Genomic DNA, 19,490 nt, shown 5'->3' on the forward strand with positions numbered 1-19,490 from the left:
CGGTCTGACTTCTTACCTATTCCTCTAGCTTTATATGTCACCATATTCCTGTCATTTCTCCAGTCCTTCACCAGCACTGACAGTTCAGCTTACCAATGACCTTTGTCCCCTTCATTCCTGCCCCCAGGATCTTTTGCACATGCTGTTACCACTCCTTAGAATGTTGTCCTTCTCCTCTTTCACCTGGTTAACTCATTCTTCTTGAAGTCCCACTCTTCTCTCTGTTCCTCAGGGAAACTCTCAAGCCTTCCTTTGCTACACATGTCTCTTGAACCTTTGTAGGTTTGCTGTGTGTACTTATGCAAGTTGTTTATCTGAACCTGTGTTCTCACCTGAGTGATGAATGGGGCTAAAATCCAGTTTGTGCTCCACTCACAAAGACCTGCTCATGAACAAGGCTGTATCAAACTTTTTTGATACAAGGGGCACCTTTTTCTGATTCACCAAAGGCATAGTCTGCTTGCCAAGCTTTACCTTCTCTGGGTTCTTTCTGCCTGTGGCAATGCCTCTTTAAAAATAAGATACCAGGGCTGGGGATATAGCTCAGTCAGTAAAGTGCTTGCCCTGGGTTCAATCCCCAGCACGGAGGAAAAAAAAAAAAAAAAAAAAAAAAAAACACCACCATATGGGCTAACAACAGCCCTAACTTTCTACTTCCCTTTATACCACTTATCACAGTTGTAATTTTACATCTATTTGGTGATTATCTAGTTAATGTTTATTTGTTTCTATTTCTGGACAATAAACTGACAGCAAGAATCTATCTGGTTTGCTATTATTACGTCTCCTCAGCATTTGGAACAGTACTTGACCTGCAGTGGGTACTCAGTAAATATTTATTAAGTGCATGAGATACTTTTTTTGATGCTAGAAGAATATTAGGCTTTTCAAAAGCAGGTCCTGTGTCCTATCTTCCCTTTTATTGCACCCCCATACTTGAAATTACCATACCGCTTTGCACATAAATGGCATTCAGTAAATTTTTCCTCATTCCTTTTTTCCTCATTCATTTCTAAACATTCAAAGAAGCTATATAATGTTCTGTTCATAGAATACTAGATCTGCAAGCATATGAGATCGCATGAATGATGATGAACAGCTGCTATTTATGAAGCAAAGGAGACAAAAATACTGAATGAATGAGAAGTAGACTTCAATGGAAATGGGAAGGATTTAATTCGGCTTTTGCAACTCATTTCCTGATATGGAACTTATAAGAAAATAGAAGACAATGCCAAAGGAGGATGTGAATTTTCTTTTCTATATAATTAAATGATCTTGGAAAGTTTTTCAAGATCACCCAATCATTTACCTGAAGCCAAAGGGTATTACTTTCTTTATTTCTTGGGGAGGAGTAACTGGGAGTTGAACATAGGGGTGCTTTACCACTGAGCTACATCCCCTAGTCCTTTTTATTTTATTTTGGGACAGGATATCCCTAAATTGCTGAGGATCTTGTTAAGGTGGCTGAAGCTGATGTTGAACTTTTGATCCTCCTGCCTTTTCCAGTCTGAGTCTCTGGAATTACAGGCATGTGACATTGTGCCAGGCCAGAGGGTATTTCTTACTGAGTTCTCAATACGCCACTTGGGATAGAATTATTTTAAATGAGTTTAAAACTTTTTTTGGAATAGTTTTACAGAAAAGTGGCAAAAATGGGGGTTCCTGGATTCTCCTCATCCAGTTTTCATCATTAACATAGTATCATGGTACATAGGTCAAAATTAAGAAACTAAAATACATATGTTACTATTAACCATACTCCAGACTTGTTTGTATTTCCTAGGTTTGTCCAATTATGTCCTCTTTCTGTCCTAAGTAAGATAGCTTTTTTTTTTTTTTTTTTTTTTGTACTAGGAATTGAACCTACGGGTGCTTTTACCACTGAACTAAGTCCCCAGGCCTTTTTTCATTTGGAGACAGGGTCCCACTAAGTTGCTTATGGCCTTGCTAAATTGCTGAGTCTGACTTTGAGCTTGCAATCCTTCTGCCTCAGCAACCTGAGTCACTGGGATTACAGGCGTGTGCATAGTGCCTGGCTGAGATCTTTCTGATGTTCTCTGATGGCTGTATAAAAGATGGTGTTTTAAAAACCAAACTCTGTGAGGATAATTATACAAGTCTAGAGCTGTTGTTTCTTTGGTTTTCTAGTCAACTGAATACAATCTCTAGCTGTGCTATTTAAGCTTTATCTTTTGACAAACTGTTTAATTATCCTAAGCCTCAGTTTCCTCATTTGTAAAATATAGGAGGTAAGACTTCTCAGATTGTGATGGTTCCTGAAATCCTTCATAGTAGAATTCAGTGTTGAGAAACTGGGTAGATTTTTACATATTAATACTACAAAAGTAGTACTTTAAATAGAATATTTGTGATATTTCACATATCTTAAGTTAGTGACAAAGACTCTCGCCTTGGCTTTACTCAGGAATCTTTGCACCCTCTTCTCATCTAGGTCTTGTCCTTGGACTCTGTCTTCAGCTTGCCTAATTCAGTTGTACAAGAGTTCTGGTCAGTCAGTTCAGAGAGAATTCTCCACCCTTGATGTCTGATCACTCTGGTCTACCTTCAGCAACAATATTGTTAAGTTGGTTTAGGTAGAATCCCCATATCTTCCTCTTCATAATTTTTCAACCACATTCCTCCATCTCATCTTCACTCTAACTATAAATCCCCACTTGTCTTTGCTGTATTTAGAGTTGAGCATGATCTCTTTCCCCTAGTTATGATAGGTTTGACATCTGTCAAAATAGTCCTGACCGTAGTTTTCCTAATCATTTAAACAACTTTCAGAATAAGTTTTTAACATTAGTAATAAAGAACATGAATTAATTTCTATTTATCAATCCTGATTCGTCAGAAAAAAATAATTTAGTAACTTAAAAATAATCCCTCCAAGCTTTAGTAAGACTCTAAAAATATTTTTGCTTCGTTACAGATAACATGAATGCTGAAAAGATATTTTCCTGCCATGTGTCCTTCATTTAAATATTCAGCACTTTTCAACTAGAAAGCTAGAAGTTGACTCCCATTTCCCAGCACCCACAGCAATTTTTATCTGAAATGCTTCTGCTGATTATCCTTTACTTGTAGAACATCTTTCCCAGTAATGGGAGTGCGTTTCTGTCCAGGAAAGCGACACACTAAAGCACTTCTTACTTTCTCAATAACTGGCTCTATACTTGTGTCATTTCTCTTACCAAGTGAAGAGAGCATAGCAGTGCTTGGTTCTCTAGAAGTGTTCAACAATAAGTGCAATTATTAAGACCTGAACTTGAATTTTTTTCAGCTTCTTTATTTTTCCTGAGACTTCATTGTAAAAACTTTGCTTTATCTCCTTTTTTCATTCTCAACCAGTTCTCCTCTTATCTCTAAAAGGAGTGTGACTTGCAATCTGCATGCAGAAATAATTTAAGTATGCTATAATATTTATAAATGGGGCACTCTAGACTGGTTATCCACTGGGAGATGCATTGAAATCTAAAAGAGAAAATATATACACTATCAAGTGGGTGTTCAAGAAATGTTAGGTCCCTTCCTACTCCCTCATTTTACAGATGAGGACACTGACACCCAGAAAGACAAGAAATATCAATTACATTCTGAAACAGGGGAGTGGGATGTATTTTATTTTTTGCCATTATTTTCCTTTTCCTGATTCTCATTCAGTTATATGGCTTAATTACTCATTCAACAAATCCACAAGGTTCACCGGTGTATTTGGCACCTGTCATGAGTCCAGATACATGCAACAGGGTCAAATATTTCAGTGACGTAAAACAACTTTGTTGCCTTTTTCTAAAATTTTTATTTTATCTGACATACAAAAACAAACAAAAAGGACCGACCGTTGCCCAAGTCTCACAATCTCATAACAGTCGGGGATGAGCAATGATTTACAGGTTTTGGCGTTTTCCAGGGCCTTGATAATCCTTTAACGGTTACAAAGAGCACTTCGCTTGTAACTCACTGGAGTCCAATGTAATTTAAAGCTATCTACTTAAACCTTAACCAATATTGGCACCAACTGGGTGATGATAACCATTCATTCATTGCAATAAATATTCATCAGAATAAGATATTCGTCAAGAATTTAGGGTACGTCCAGTCTATTATCTGATAGCATTTTGAAATACAGCCCCTGCTTTGAACACCCGGTAGACTACCTGGTCCAGCAAACAAGAATTCGAAAAGGGGAGGGGCTTGGAGGAGGTGGCTCCCGACAACCCAGCGCGAGAATACGCCCGGGCGCATGCGCGGCTCTTGGCGAGTACCTTCCATTTGCCTGATGGGGGTGTTGAGTGGGAAACCGTGTAGTTTTTCTACTTATATTCTCAAGCCAAAAGCAGGGGGTCCGCGCTTCCGTGATTTACGGGAAAACGTTATCCTCCAAGTTCAATATTAAGGACACTTGGAATACACAGGTAAAGCAAAAGATGCTTGTTGTATTCCCCCCCTCCTCTGGGACACTGGTGGTCTAGTCCATTCCACAGACTTTCGCTCCCTTGCAGCGGGTCGGAGATCGAAGGATTGAGCCAATTGCGGCTGAAACGTCTTTGGAAGGAAGAAGGGGGTGAGGGAGCATCCCTTTGAGTTCCGCCTCTTCTTTTCGAGGCGGTGGTGGGGAAAGGGGACATACGAAATATTGCCCTCTTAAACCATCGGATCATACATCTCCGTGCAGTCTGCCGGGAGGGCGGCGGGAAAACAGCAAGACGGGAGTGGGTAAAGGGAAGAAGCCAGAAAGCCGCGCAGGAGGGCGCGCGCGCGCGCCCCTTTTTCAGCAGTGTGGCGGGGTCGCACGCACGCCCGCCTCGGCGGCTGGGCGCGATTTGCGACAGTGGGGGGAGCGGTGGAGGTGGCGGCGGCAGTGGCAACTTTGCGGCAAGCTCGGGCCGGGCTTGCTTGACGGCGGTGTGGCGGAGGCCCCGCCCCAGGCGGCAGGAACCTGGAGGGAGGCGGAGGAATATGTCCGAGAGGGAAGTGTCGACAGCGCCGGCGGGAACAGACATGCCTGCGGCCAAGAAGCAGAAGCTGAGCAGCGACGAGAACAGCAACCCGGACCTCTCTGGGGACGAGAATGTGAGTGCAGCCCCTAGCAGTCACGGGACTCCAGAGTGAAGTTTTAAGTTCTTTTAAAACTGTAGGCGCGGGGGCGCGCGGGCGGCCGTGGGGGGAGGGAGAGGTGTCACTCTGTACTCCGGAAAACGCGGGCGTACAGAAAATTGAACTTGTCTCTATGGGGATTTTTGAGCTGGGACTGAGAGCGGGCAGAAACTTGGCGAAGGAGAGGGGTTTAAGTGGTTACAGGAGTCTGAGAGGTCTGTTTTGAGTTCCTTTTACACGTGATGGAGAAGTGTTTGAGTCTTTGGAGGATATAGGGAAGATTGCGGACTGAGATTCAAGTAGTTTAAAAGGCGTGTTACACGTTTTCATAAGAAAGTTGAAAGTAGTGGGCAGAGTCTGTTAGGGGCTCTTTTCAAGGAGTTTAGGGGCTTTGCCACCATTTAGGTCCCAATAGAAACTCCAAGATGGAAAGTATAGATCTTTGACGTAGGGGTTTGGGTGACTTTATTAAAGGGGATCTTATGGCTGGCTCTGCCCTTTCCGTAGAGATGGGGTGAGCCTGAGTGTCGCCTTTTCTGTAAAAGCATGATTGAGAGGGTCGTCTTTTGAATGGGAAGGAGAGGGCAGTTTCTCCTTTGGAAGTTTTTAAGAGAACAACCTGGAAGATTTTAGTTGCTGGTGTAAAGACAGATATATTTAGGTGAGGGATAAATGGAGGTTGAGGATTAAATGAGGTAATATAAGTAAAGTGGTTAAATAGTATCTGCCCCATAATAAGTATTACACAAATGTTATTTATTATAATAATTACCGTTACTTATTTTGTGATCATAGAGTTATATTTCTGGCGGTTCCACATGCTTGATAATCAGGCAAAATATAATGAAAACGTGAAACCTATTTAAAATGAGGAAAAAGGGGACAAAATAAAGTGAAAGCTTATTTTCTTTTTGCAGACCTTTGAGGGGAATATATTATTTGGTGCTTTCTGAAGCTATTCAAAAACCAAATGATTGGATTAGCTTTTTGTTTTGTTTCCTCCAAATAGGGAACAGAGACTTAACTTTTTTTGTGTGTTTATGCTTGGATACAGAGACTTTTAACTTTTTTTGTGTGTTTATGCTTGGATACCTTAATGAATCTAATGGAGTCTTCGCAAAATAACATTTTTAAATGTACAAAATACAGTATATGGAGTTACAAAACATGCTCAATTATAAAATTGTATAATAAAGTCAAAAAAATTTTTTTTTTACTACTGAACACTTGCCTAGCATGTGAGAGGCCCTGGGTTTGATTGGGGTGGTTAGGGGGGAAGATCAGATTTAGTAATTTATATTTCTTTAAGTAACAGAATCAGCACTGGATTTGAGGGTAGTGACAGGCATATTTTTCAAGATCCTTAGCAACTATATTACAGGTTGGCATCCCTGATCTGAAATGTAGAAAACCTAACAAGGGTAGTGGTTTTACTCTAGAGAGAAGGAATAATGTGATAAGGTCAAAAGCAGGTGGGGGAAGAATGGGTTTTTGAGTTGAAGTATCATATTTGCACTCAAAATGTTTAGAATTTCGGAGATTGTAACATTATTGGGTTAGGAATGCTCAACTGGCAAATATTCTTTGTGTGTGTGTGTGTGTGTGTGTGCCAATATTCTAAAATCTAAAACACTTGGTCCCACACATTTTGGATAAGGGATACTTTAATGAGTATGATATAAAATATTTAATTTTTATTAGTGACACAGCCATAACTATGCTAACATTGGCATCTATGTTACCTGCATTATAATAGAAGGAAGTGCAAAATTTCAAGTTAAAAGTGGTGGAAATTAAAATGCAATTTTTTTCCCCACTTGACTTCACAGAACCTCTGAATTTCATTCAAGGCAAAACTAGAGAACATTGTATAAAAATAAGTTTCAGAAAAACTTGTTAGTGATTTTACTCTAGAGGGAGGGAATAATGACAAGGCCAAAAACAGGTTAGAGAAGAAAGTATTTTGGAGTTGAAGTTAAGGTAACCTGAGCAGTTAACACTCTTAAAAAGTGAGTCAAAGAAAATACTAATGGTTATCGTGGTTAATGATACCAGAAAGCCTAATCTGGAGGCTTGCCTTTTGCTTAAGTAATTTGACAAGGGACAAATCACTATTCCTGAGTTTGTTTTCTTGTTGGGCAAATGGCGGTGGTAGTGCTAAATCTGTGGCGCCTTGATTGTACTTTAAGGAAACAGTAGGGTAGAAGGCAGCCTGAATGCATATGGCAAAGATTTTATTTTAATTTAAAGACAAAATGAAAGCATTTTGATGGTATAACGTTTCCCTTTGATTCCATCTTGGTTTGCCTTTGGAGGAGATAGATGGATAAGTTAAATGGTCAGGGGTGAAATATGCAGTGTGCCCTGTTATTGATAGTGTAAGTATGGCCTCTTGATTGGCAGTTCAATGTTTAGCCTAAATATAAAGAAGTTGTTTTGTTTTGTTTTGTGGTACTAGCATGCCTCATGCATGCTAGGCAAGCACTCTACCTCTGAGCCACATCCCCAGCCAGACTTTGTTTTCTTTTATTTCTCTTCTCTTAAAAGGTAATTTTTCAGAAAAAGGTATGTGAACATTATTAACATTTTATTTTACTCATTTGAAGGAATTAAGTAAATGTTATAACTGTTAACAAAAAAAGCCCAAACAGTACAAATTTATATAAAATAAAGGAATGAAGAGATGGCTGCAAATGGAGAAATTTTTTTTTTTTTACACTAAGAGAAAGGGAAGTATAATTGAACTTACTCTATGGTGACAAAATTTGCATGTCCAGCAATTACCTATAATTTAAAAAGAATTGCAAAGTACTTTAAAGACAGTAAGGAGGGCTGTAATCTGATTAACTTGGAAGTACAAGAATAGTTTTTCATTGATACATTGACTTGTTTTCTGCACTGGATTTGAACTATAAAAACAACTAACAAGTGGGGAGACATAAAAAACATTTCAAGCTAGGAACTCAACTTTAAACTTTTACATTTTCTATTTCCATAATGGTTAACTCTACTCACATTAAATTACAGTTCAAATATTTGTTGAACATTTTGTGCCACCTGTCTCCATCTTTATTATTTTTTTTTAATTTATTTTTATTTTTTTGCAGTGCTGGGGATTGAACCCAGGGCCTTGTGCTTGTGAGGCAAGCACTCTACCAACGAGCTACATCCCCAGCCCAATCTTTATTTTTTTAATGCTAGATAATCAGTATGTTCCAAAATAGGGTATTTTTTTAAAAAGATTTCATTTTGGAGTCATTTGAAGTTTGAAATCCCCAAGAACTGTATTGTTGTTTTCAATGAATTAATATGATTTTTTACTATGCCTTTTGATACTTCAGTTAATTTTAACTTTCTCTATCATAAAGCCAACTTTAGGAAGCCATAATTTAGAAGTAGACTCTAAAGGCAACGTTTCTTAGAATATTCTAGCAGATGCTAATAGGCACTTCATGAAGAAAGAAAAGAAAGAAGAAAACTTTTCTTGGAATGAATTTAGGAATTACTGCCCTAAGGTCATAGATTTAAATAAATCTTATTCCAAAGAAGACATTGGAATCTGAAATCAAAGAAGGTAGTGAAATTATCTTCTGAAATTAGAGGGCCTTTAATATGTTTTCTGGACCAGAGATAGAAATGAATTAGAAGAATTTTTAGGGTTTCTACAGTCATTTCTTTATTTGGAAGGCTTTTACTTTAACTGTAATCTCCAGAGTTCTGATTATGTAGTTTTATTATGTTAGGACTGTGAGGCATATTTCATTTACACATAGCCATTTGTAGCCATTGAGACTTTAAATTCTGAATGGTTTGTTATAAATACACAGCATATGAATATCAGAACTTTTAAAAATTATATCCAAAGTGGAAGCATTAACACTTTGGCCTCAAATGGCCACCCACCTCCATGCTCCAAACTGAGTAACAGGCAAGGAAATATGACATGTAGATCAGTCAGACTTATTAGTCAGTTTTGGGGTGGAATTCCAGCAACTCTTGAGTTAGGCTTTCTCAACATCTCCTTATCTAATAATTCCTTCTATAAAAAGCCCTAAAGATTAAACGGTTCTGTGTATTAAAGTAGCTGGCATAGATCAGTACCTTATTATTTAAAGGCAATATTACTTCAAATACTATTTGTTTTCATTTTTGCTGAAATATAAAATACCTACAAAAATTCTCATGTGTAGCAAGATTACTTTTGTATCCTTCTTTGAAGGCAAGCGTACATTTAAAAATTTTTTTTCCAGACTTTTAGGTCAGTTAGCATCTTTCCAGTACAAAGTCACTTGCCTATAAATATCACTGTCATGTGTTTTTACTGTTTACAGGATGATGCTGTCAGTATAGAAAGTGGCACAAACACTGAACGCCCTGATACACCTACAAATACACCAAATGCACCTGGAAGGAAAAGTTGGGGAAAGGGAAAATGGAAGTCGAAGAAATGCAAATATTCTTTCAAATGTGTAAACAGTCTCAAGGTATGTGCAGAAATATCTTTAGGGCTGAATATTAGACTTTGGAATTATTTCTCAGTGGCATGCATTTTATATTCAAGGTAGTCTTAAATTTAAAACATTTTGTGTTTTTAAAAAATATTTTGCAGTTCAAATAATGTAATCTCCCATATTTAGTTTTTTGACTGTGTTTTATTTCAATTTAAATGTATAATACTGAGTGTTGTAGGCTGGTTTTGCTTTATTATTTGTTAATTTAAAATAAAAGATTTTAGGAAATGTTACTCTTTATGTTCTGGTAAAACCTAAAAAACATGAGTTACTTCTGGCACTAGTTATTGAAAAGAGCTGAATGTGACCCATTAACTAAGAAGTAGAAATTGAAACAGATGGCTTACTTTGTAGTTTTTTTAAGTTAACTTTTGTCCTTTGCTTTATTTGTAATTGTTTTAAAAGGAAAAAGTGTGAAATTTTAAAAACTTTTCAGTAGTCAATATTTGGGGAAAATAAGAGGTTAGGGTTATTTAAATTACTGCCTCAGTAACATTTACTGTATTAAAAGAATTACTGATGTTTATTTTAGATGTTTTCTGTTGTATTTCCACTTTGTGTTTTTTAAGTTTGGGGTTATTTTTCCTGAAGAAAAATAAACATTACATTATTTCATACATATGTAAGTTTAAATCTAGGTATCTAAATATACTTTTAGGTAGAGTCTTAGGAAAGCTTAAGAAACTGTATGGCTACATGTTGTTTTCCTGTCTGTGTAGCAAAACTTAAGTGCTTTGTGTGAGAAAGAGAAATCAATCTCAGCATATCAAAGTGTTTATTATAATATTATGTTAATATTTACTTATATTGGCTTAAGAGTTTTAGTTGCTATATCTGGAAGATGTTTTTAAATGCCATTTAAATAATCCAAAAGCCTAAAGCTGTGGCTTTTCAAATGATAAGAAAATGAAAGTTGCTAAATTTTAAAGTGAAAACAGTGCCTTCAGGTGAACTTGAAAGTTAGCGTTAACACCAGGAGATTGCCAGTCAAATCCTAAAACTGAAAAATAGCCATGTAAACAAAAGTGAACAATCTCCTTATCTAATGCTCTGTATGTCTGTGAAGGTATAGTCCATTCACTCCCATAGTCTGCATTGTTCAGGTATTTTTGTTCATTATAAAACTCCTGGAATATTTTCTTTGAAGACCCAAATTCAAGGTTATTTAAAACTATTTATATAGGACTAATAGAAAGCAGTAATTTAAACAGAGTCTGATATGTTTCACTTTACAAAGGAAAAATTATGCCAAACAAGCTGTATTACCTCTATAAAGCCATTTGTTAATTTTCTTTTTTGGAAAAATAAATTGTGTCCTTATGACCCAAGATGTTTTGATTTAGAAGAAAATGATTGAATTAAAATGAAAAGTGTATATCAAATTGTTTATTTGTTCATTTTATGTGGTGCTGAGGATCGAACCCAGTGCCTCACGTGCTAGGCAGGTGCATACCCACTGAATCACAACCCCAGCCCCCAAAGTGTTTTTAATAGATAAATAGTTGTTACCTAACCTATGATCAAAGTCTTTGATTGTTATAAAAGTTTATCATATATAATATGTAAAGATTTGAAAACTGGTCTAGTTAGGATCATTTAACTAGGATCTTTTATCATCAAAAGTCAGCTTATGTATAATTCACAAAAGTAACTGAAGAGGGTAAAGTTTACTTCACTACCTTTTTTTTTTTTAAACCTAAGAGACACTGATGAATTTTTATTTCATGATTATTTTATAGGAAGATCATAACCAACCATTGTTTGGAGTTCAGTTTAACTGGCACAGTAAAGAAGGAGATCCTTTAGTCTTTGCAACTGTAGGAAGCAACAGAGTGAGTGTTATGGGGTCTTTCTGGCATTCAGCTTGATTATTGGATTTGTTAATATAGAATGAATGATTTTGAACTAAATTTTGTGTAGCTGGTTTAACAATATGATTCTTTTATTTAAGAGTGAAGCTTTCAAGAAATTGTCAAGTTAAAACTAATATTCATTACTGGAAGATACATTTTATTACTCAAGTTGTTCATCAAACAGGTTTTATATTTTTCTTCATAAGTATTTTGAGTGGTTGGAAGGCAGAACTGATTTCCCTCTTGCTGTGTGTGTGTGGTGCTGGAGATTGAAACCACAGCCTCATGTATGGTAGGCATGTACTCTACGACTGAGCTATGTCCTCAGCTGTTTTAAAATTTTATGACAACATCATGCTAAATTGCCTACGTAGACCTCAGACTTTTGGTCCTCCTGCCTCAGCCTCCGGAGTGTGGAATTTATAGACCTGTGGCACCACATCTGACTACTTTACTCCTTTTTAAAAGTGATTTTATTATTATGAATTCAATTGTATCAGAAATCTGATTTTTTAAAAATAATGTAATTAATGGCTCTACAAATGAAAGAATAAATCTAGTGGATTTAAATAAGTTTTGCAGGTGTTGATTATATGCAATAAACATCTGAGTTTGCTGTTTATTTACTTATTTATTTTGTGGTGCTAGGGATCCAGCCTAAGGCCTTGAGCATGCTAGGCAAGCACTCTACTATTGAGTTTGCTTCTAAGAAAGCCAGAGGTATCCTGAATTGAGAGAAATGGGTGGAGAGAACCAAGTTGGCCCATTTTAACATAAACTATTATTTAACTTTTTAATTAAATAAGGGGCTAATTAGGTGGATTGCAAAGATGTACTCATTCCATTCACTTCTAATAGGAATTCTCTAGTGCTTCCAGGGAGTCCTCACAAGTTTTCTTTTAAAATTGAGCTCATTTCAGGGAAAAATTGTCCTCTTAAAGTCTGTAAGTAGCTAACATTTTGGTTATCCATTAATATTGTGGTGAGAATTAAGATGAATTGCATAGAAATAGATTGATGTATTCAGAAAAAGAAATAGGAAGAAAATAGACTAATTGGATATGGGCTATTGACAAGTCACTTCCTCTATCCCTAGCTCAAAGAGGAAAGAGGTGAATCTGAGAGAGATGTTCATTAGTCATTTAATTGAGTAAACTAACATTTTGTTTATTTAGTAATTGTGTTAAAATTCATTGAGAGTTGTGATTTTTTAAATGTGCACTACTTGTTTTCTCTATTTTTTGTTTCCTTGTGTTGGTATTCTGTTCTAGTTAATTAATTTGATAACAGGGAAATGGTCCGTTCAGTATTTTTCAAATGTTAGCATTTTTCTAAGCTCTTTTTCTCTTTTCCCAATAGATTGAGAATTATAGAAACACATATCAGTCATTCTGGGCTGAGTTCTTCTAATACTTGTTTTCTAAAACATAAATTTTGAATCGAAGTTTTTTTCTTGGGCAGTTCTTAAGGAAGTTTTAAAATTACATTGAGACTGGTTGCTTTTACTATTTAAAAAAGTAATTGAAAGTTACTATGAAGTTGATAACACGGGATAACAGCTTTTCTTGGTTTTCAGCCAAGCATAGGTTGTGTGATATGTAGTCTACTTCTTGTTGTTTAGTTCTCATACTCTTTGAAAATAGCAATCAGAGGAAAAGTGTTATAGTTTCAAGAAAGATTGAGGTTATTTTTTTCTAATTGGAAATGTAGCTCATTAATTAAAATTGAATCCACTTTTAAGCTATCCCTGTAAACCTACCATTATAATTCTTCAACTTGGCCATGATAGTAGTAGAATTGGTATAATTTCTGCTCAAGTGTGCTAATTGCAGTGTTCTGAGCATCTAAGAAAAAGAATCATTTAAAATGGCATTGAAGGGTATTATATATAGTTTATTGAATTGTAAAAGTTCTGCTGTTAGGATTTCTTTAAAAGGAAGAAAGGGAAAACAATTTTCTTTTAAGATATAATTAACAACCATATGAAGATTAGTTTTCAGAATATTAATCTCACAGATTATTTTATGAACTTAATAGTGATGATGTTTAGGATCTTCATAGCATTTTAATATACTATTAAATTTTAATAGATTTTTGCTGATGTTACTGACTAAGGTATAAGAAAAATGGAATGAATTTTATTAAATTTTTAAAAAATTGTATATGATGGTATATTTTTAATTTTGGATTATGAAACAAACAAAAAGGGCTACCATACATGGAAAAGTTAATATTTGAAAAGGACTACCATACAAGGAAAAGCAATTTATTGTTAGCAGATTGTAGATTTTTTTATGTTAATAGCCTATAACTATCCAAAGTCTTTTTAAAATAGTTTAAAAAAAAAATACAAAAACAGCACAAAAGTTATACATAGTTATCAGGTGTCAGATGATATCTTGGTACATGTATACATTGTGTAATCTTTTTGGTAAATGTATCTGTTCCTGAAATATTTGTTATTTCTTTATGGTGCTAAAGACTTTTCTTATAGATTTAATAAAAGGATGATAAGCCTCAATTACTTTGGGGTTTTCAACTTCATTCACTTTGAGAGGTTGGTGCAGTTTTAAGGATGAAGAATACATTTAAATGATGGGAAAGAGAATATAAAATATTATACAATTATAAATATAATTTATAAATTAGAAAATAGAAACTTATTACTAGAATATTTACTATACTCTGGATATTATGTAAAACATGTTAGGCTTTATAATGATTTTCTTAAATTTATAAGTTTAAAGGAGCTATTTTTAAAGCAAGAGTTTCTGTAATGCCTTTAAGATAATATTGTGACTAGAATGTTTAGAAACTAAAGAGTGTCTTTCTGTACTTGAGATGAAATTTACTTTATTTTTGTTTTCATTAGGTTACATTATATGAATGTCATTCACAAGGCGAAATCCGGTTATTGCAGTCTTATGTGGATGCTGATGTATCCTTTCCTGGGTTTTAGTATTTTTGGTTAAAGACATTTTCAATAAGTAAACCAAAACTTTTCTAAATTAATTCCCTGAAATTACCATCCTTTCTTTAGCCAATGTTATTCCTTCACTGTCCCTATCACCCAAGAGAATCCTGGTATCTGGTTTTTGTAATCCTTAGAATCTGACTGGAGATAGGAATATTAGAAATCTAGTAATAGAAACTGTTAGTTGAGACTAGCAAAAACCTCCTGTTTCTTTGATCTTACTTAGAATTTTTAAATTTCAACATATTTTTAATAACAATCTTGGGTTGATCAGAAATTCTGTCAGTCATTTCAAGTATTGGACCAACCAAATCCTAGATGGAAAAAATTAACATGCCCAATTTAGGAAATAAAATATTGCAAAACCCGAGTTATTGAATAAAAGGAAAATTTTAATAGGCAAAGGATTAGGTACAACAGTAAAAGCTTCTTCCAGATCCACTTGAAAAACTTAGCAAACAAGGCAAGGCAAGGCCAGTCAATCTTCTCTAGATGACATGGAAAGAAGTGTTGCTATGTTGGGAAGATCTCACACAGAAAAAGATGGAAAATGAATATTTATTTTTATGTGGAGACTGATAGAACTAACAGGATAAGGGTCAGCAAAGTAGAGCCTACAACCTGGCCTCCTAGTTTTGTAAATAAAATTTTCTTGGTGCACAACCATGCCCACCTGTTAACATTTTGTCTCTGGCTGTTTTGGCACTACAGTACACTGCAAGGACAGAGTTGAGTAGTTATATAAACAGCTAAATAATAAACACAGGTGAAGAGACTGGTTTTGTTTGCTCATTTGGCATGGATTTTAGACCAAAAATTCCCATTGTATAAATTTGGTTGTATAATGAAAAATCAGAACTTAATATGTCAAAAACTTTAGCAGTTTTTTGGAGGATTCCATATACTATAATTATTAACATACTTATTTTTCAAAAATATTATATTTCTTAACTGGCATTTCTTAGGCTGATGAAAACTTTTACACTTGTGCGTGGACCTATGATAGCAATACAAGCCACCCTTTGCTTGCTGTAGCTGGATCAAGAGGCATAATAAGGATAATTAATCCCATAACAATGCAATGTATAAAGGTGGGTTTTATGGTTAGATTGTATGTCTGTTTCTTTTGAATGTACATCTGTGAAAACATACTGTTTTGAATGTAAAATTAATAGAATCAGTGACTGTAAAATTTCTGATTTGTACTTTGTTTATTGTTTCTTTAGACAAATTTTTTTGAGTCCTTTGTGACATTTGGGTAATTAAATTGAGGAATAAGTGGGAAAAATGTTAACATTTATAATGTTTTCTTTCTTTTCTCTTTTGGCACTAGAGATTAAACCCAGGGGTGACTTATCCCTGAGCTATACCCTATCCTTTTCATGTTTTATCTTGAAGCAGGGCCCTTCCTGTTAAATTGCTCAGGGCCTCACAAAGTTGCTGAGGCTTACCTCAAAGTTGCTAGCCTTCTGCCTCCCAAATCACTGGGATCACAGGGGGTGTCACCACCAGGCTTGTAATGCTTTTCTTTTAAGATAATTTCTCTCCTTGCCTTTCTTTTGAGAGGCTTTAAATGAACAAATACCAGGTTTTGCAAGACACCCAAAATGGGAGTTGTAAATTCAGTGACACCTTGTAATTAACTGAATGGTAAAGCCTAGGAATATGATATGGAGACAGGTTTTATGAATCATTTTAATTAACTGTTTTTAATCCTGGGGGCACATTAAATTACCTGAGGATCTCTTAAACACTACTTTTACTTGAGTCTTTGCTGATCCAGTCCAATCAGAACATCTTCAAGTGAGACTTGAGTATCTTTTTTTTTTTTTTTTCCCCATCTCTGTAGTCTGCTGGACAATTTTAATTTGTAGTTAAGGTTGAGAACTACTACTTTACTGAGTAAAGCTATTTTTCAATTTTATTTTTTTTTAAATATTTTTAGATGTTGATAGACCTTTATTTTCCTCATTTATTTATATATGGTGCTGAGAATCGAACTCAGTGCCTCACACATGCGAGGCAAGTGCTTTGCCACTGAGCCACAACTCCAGCCCCTTTTCCATTTTATTAAGACTTATGAAAAGGAATTTACTGATTTTGAGATGTGAAATTTGAAATGTTTTTAATTTATTGTAGCACTATGTTGGCCATGGAAATGCTATCAATGAGCTGAAATTCCACCCAAGAGATCCAAATCTTCTCCTGTCAGTAAGTAAAGGTAAGAGAATCAAATGTTTCTTTAGTCTTATTTCTTTGGAGATAATAGTTTTAAATAATCAGTGCTCTAGGGGAAAAAAAGCCAAATTTAAATTTTTGTAAACAATGAATTTTGGTAAAGAAAATCTCAGGCTACGTTAGTGTTTCACAAACCAAGAATTAGAGAAAGGAACAGTCAAATGTACTTATTCATTGATGTCAGACTTTAATAAAATATTTGGTACTTACAACAAAGTATGTGTTACCATTCTCATTTAGCATACGGTTTTGTCATAGTTCTAGAACTTTGTCTTCATGTGAATAATTATAGTTTTGTCAGTTTTAAATGACTCATGCTCAAAGTTAGTGTTTTTAAAAGTTTTTAAAGATAGTTTTAAAAAAAATTTACCATTTCTCTGTCAAATCATGTAATAAATATGGCATATGACAATCCATATTTTTTTAGAAGAGTATTTGTTTTATAAAGGATTCTCTGTAGAATTCTTTAAAATGCTATTTCTCCAGCATAAACTTTTTGAAATATTTCCCATGAAGAGAAAGCTTTGCATTGCTCTTTATGCTTATGCTGCCATTATAAGTTTATTCTGCATTTAAACAGGACTCTTAATCATTCTAAATCATTTCTGAGCTTTCCAAAATTAATTAGGTTATTCTGTTTCTACATTCTATTCTTCATTGCCTTTTCTTATTATACTTTTACTTATTCTAGTCAAGTTTTTTCTTGGGTTTGTCAGTCCTCAAATTAAAACTTGGGCTGGGAATGTAGCTCAGTGTTAGTGTCACAGGAAAGTAGGGAGCCGAAACTCTGAATCTCAGTTCTTGTGTTCCAACAAAAGAAAATTTTAAAGTCAGACACCAAAAGCCATGCAAGAGAACTTTATTGTAAGTGAAAGTAAAGAGAAAGTGAGGTGAAAGTAAAAGCAAAGTGAAACTTAAGCAGAAAGCACTCTTAAGAGAGAGACTGCGGTGCCTCTGAATAGAAAACAACAAAGGAGACAATGCTTTCTACATATTTATTAATGTTTGATGTTTACCTGGAGAACTAGGGACCACCTTTTGTACTCTCTGCCAATCAGGTGTTCAACTCCTCCTTCATGTCAGGTGGCAGTTTTTTTTTGTTTTTTTTTTTTTTTTCAGGTGGCAGTTTTTAACCTTAGTTGGTCCTCTCTGGAACTCTCATGGTGGCCATCCTGTTTAGGGGGGCTTCATCTACTAGTCAATCCCATGTTAATGTAACTGAGGTAAATAGCTGGTCAGAAGTTACCTTATTGGGCCTACACTACTAAAGGAGTCTTCTTTCCCAGACAGATGGAAATACATATAGCCATAATTCCTAGTTTCACATCTACATCAGTGGACCCTGTCAAGAGCCCCATTAATCCTTTTCTTTTGACATATTTTCCCATTAGCTCCTTTGCTTCTTTTTTCCTACAAACTAATTACCACACTTTGCTTTCTCATCTACTTTGAAATAGTTTAAAGAAGACCCTAAAGTAAATTTAAAGAATACTTGTAACCTTGCCATGCATTTTACTGCTCATTGTTAGCTACTACCTAATATTAGGGCATGCCTAGCATGTGTCATGCCATGGGTTTGATTCCCAGAAACAAACTTGCATATGAAGATATTTCTGTCCTTTTTTCTGTAACTACTGAGGCTGAACTTAAAATTACTACCACTACGGCCACGTGTGGTGGCGCATGCCTGTAATCCCAGCAGCTTGGAAGGCTGAGGCAGGAGGATTACAAATTCAAAGCCAGCCTCAGCAATTTAGTGAGACCGTAAGCAACTCGGTGAGACCTGTCTCAAAATAAAATATAAAAAAGGGCTGGGGATGTGGCTCACTGGTTAAGCTCCCCTGGTTCAATCCTCAATACCAAAAATAAAAAAAAAAAATTACTACCACTAGGAAAAGCCGATTACTTTTGTCCCCTGATGATAGTAATTGAGCTCACATATTTCTGTACTGCTGAGTAGACTGTAATTCATCTCTTATTTTAAATATCACAATTTTTATCCCTGATCTTGCTTGTTCAGGCTGGAGTAGAAATTTGACTGCAATTAATGCCATCAAAAAAGTGAAAAGACAACCTATGAACAGGAGAAAATATTTATGTCCTATATCTAATAAGGGACTTTTACTGAGAGCTTTTACAGCTCAATCGTAGGCAAACCAATTAAAAATGGACAAAAGTCCCAATAAACACGTCTATAGAAAACACATGACCAACGAGCAGATTAAAAGATGTTCACCATCATTAATCACCAGGGAAATTCAAATCAAAACCACAGTGAGATACCACTTCACACAAAGTTAGGGTGGCTATAATAAAAAAGGCAGACAGGTGTTGATTGAGATGTGGAGAAATTGTAACATGCTCAGACATTGCTGGTTGGAATGTAAATGTAACCACTTTGAAAAACAATCTAACAGTTCCTTAAAAACCATTAATCATAAAATTAGGAATCCTAGGTAGGGTTTTGTGTGTGTGTGTGTGCATGTGTGCGCGCGTGTGTATGTTTTGTACTCAAGAAAATGAAAAACATTTGTATATTTAAAAACTTGTACATGATTGGAGTCAAGAAATCAGTTTTATAGCCATGTTAATATCTCAGTGCACTATTGCCCCATGGTGGTAATTATATAGTATGCTAATATTTATTTATAGTATGGATATTGTTATATTTCAAGCTCTGTATGACATTTCTTTTGCTATACATTCTTAAAATTTTTTTATTTTTAGATACACATGACAGTGGACTGTATTTTGACATATACTATACATGGAGTGTGACTTATTCTAATTAGGATTCCATTCTTGTGG

The 19,490-nt window shown here is 35.3% G+C and overlaps 1 protein-coding gene across 3 annotated transcripts in view; it reads left to right on the forward strand.

Moving 5' to 3' along the window:
* The first annotated feature begins 4,389 nt into the window (after window positions 1-4,389).
* Window positions 4,390-19,490, forward strand: part of Eed (embryonic ectoderm development) — a 29,742-nt gene continuing 14,641 nt past the window's right edge. Inside the window, exons 1-6 of one of the 3 annotated variants that reach the window (XM_047519373.1) lie at window positions 4,390-5,082; window positions 9,438-9,590; window positions 11,357-11,449; window positions 14,343-14,408; window positions 15,410-15,535; window positions 16,584-16,665. In XM_047519373.1, coding sequence (XP_047375329.1) covers window positions 4,969-5,082; window positions 9,438-9,590; window positions 11,357-11,449; window positions 14,343-14,408; window positions 15,410-15,535; window positions 16,584-16,665 — 634 coding nt within the window. In that variant the 5' untranslated portion in view covers window positions 4,390-4,968. The remainder of the gene's footprint in view (window positions 5,083-9,437; window positions 9,591-11,356; window positions 11,450-14,342; window positions 14,409-15,409; window positions 15,536-16,583; window positions 16,666-19,490) is intronic. The other 2 variants (XM_047519371.1, XM_047519372.1) reach the window with 2 other exon arrangements.

Source organism: Sciurus carolinensis, chromosome 11, assembly GCF_902686445.1.
Source record: "Sciurus carolinensis chromosome 11, mSciCar1.2, whole genome shotgun sequence".
In the NCBI taxonomy this organism is placed as follows: domain Eukaryota; kingdom Metazoa; phylum Chordata; class Mammalia; order Rodentia; family Sciuridae; genus Sciurus; species Sciurus carolinensis.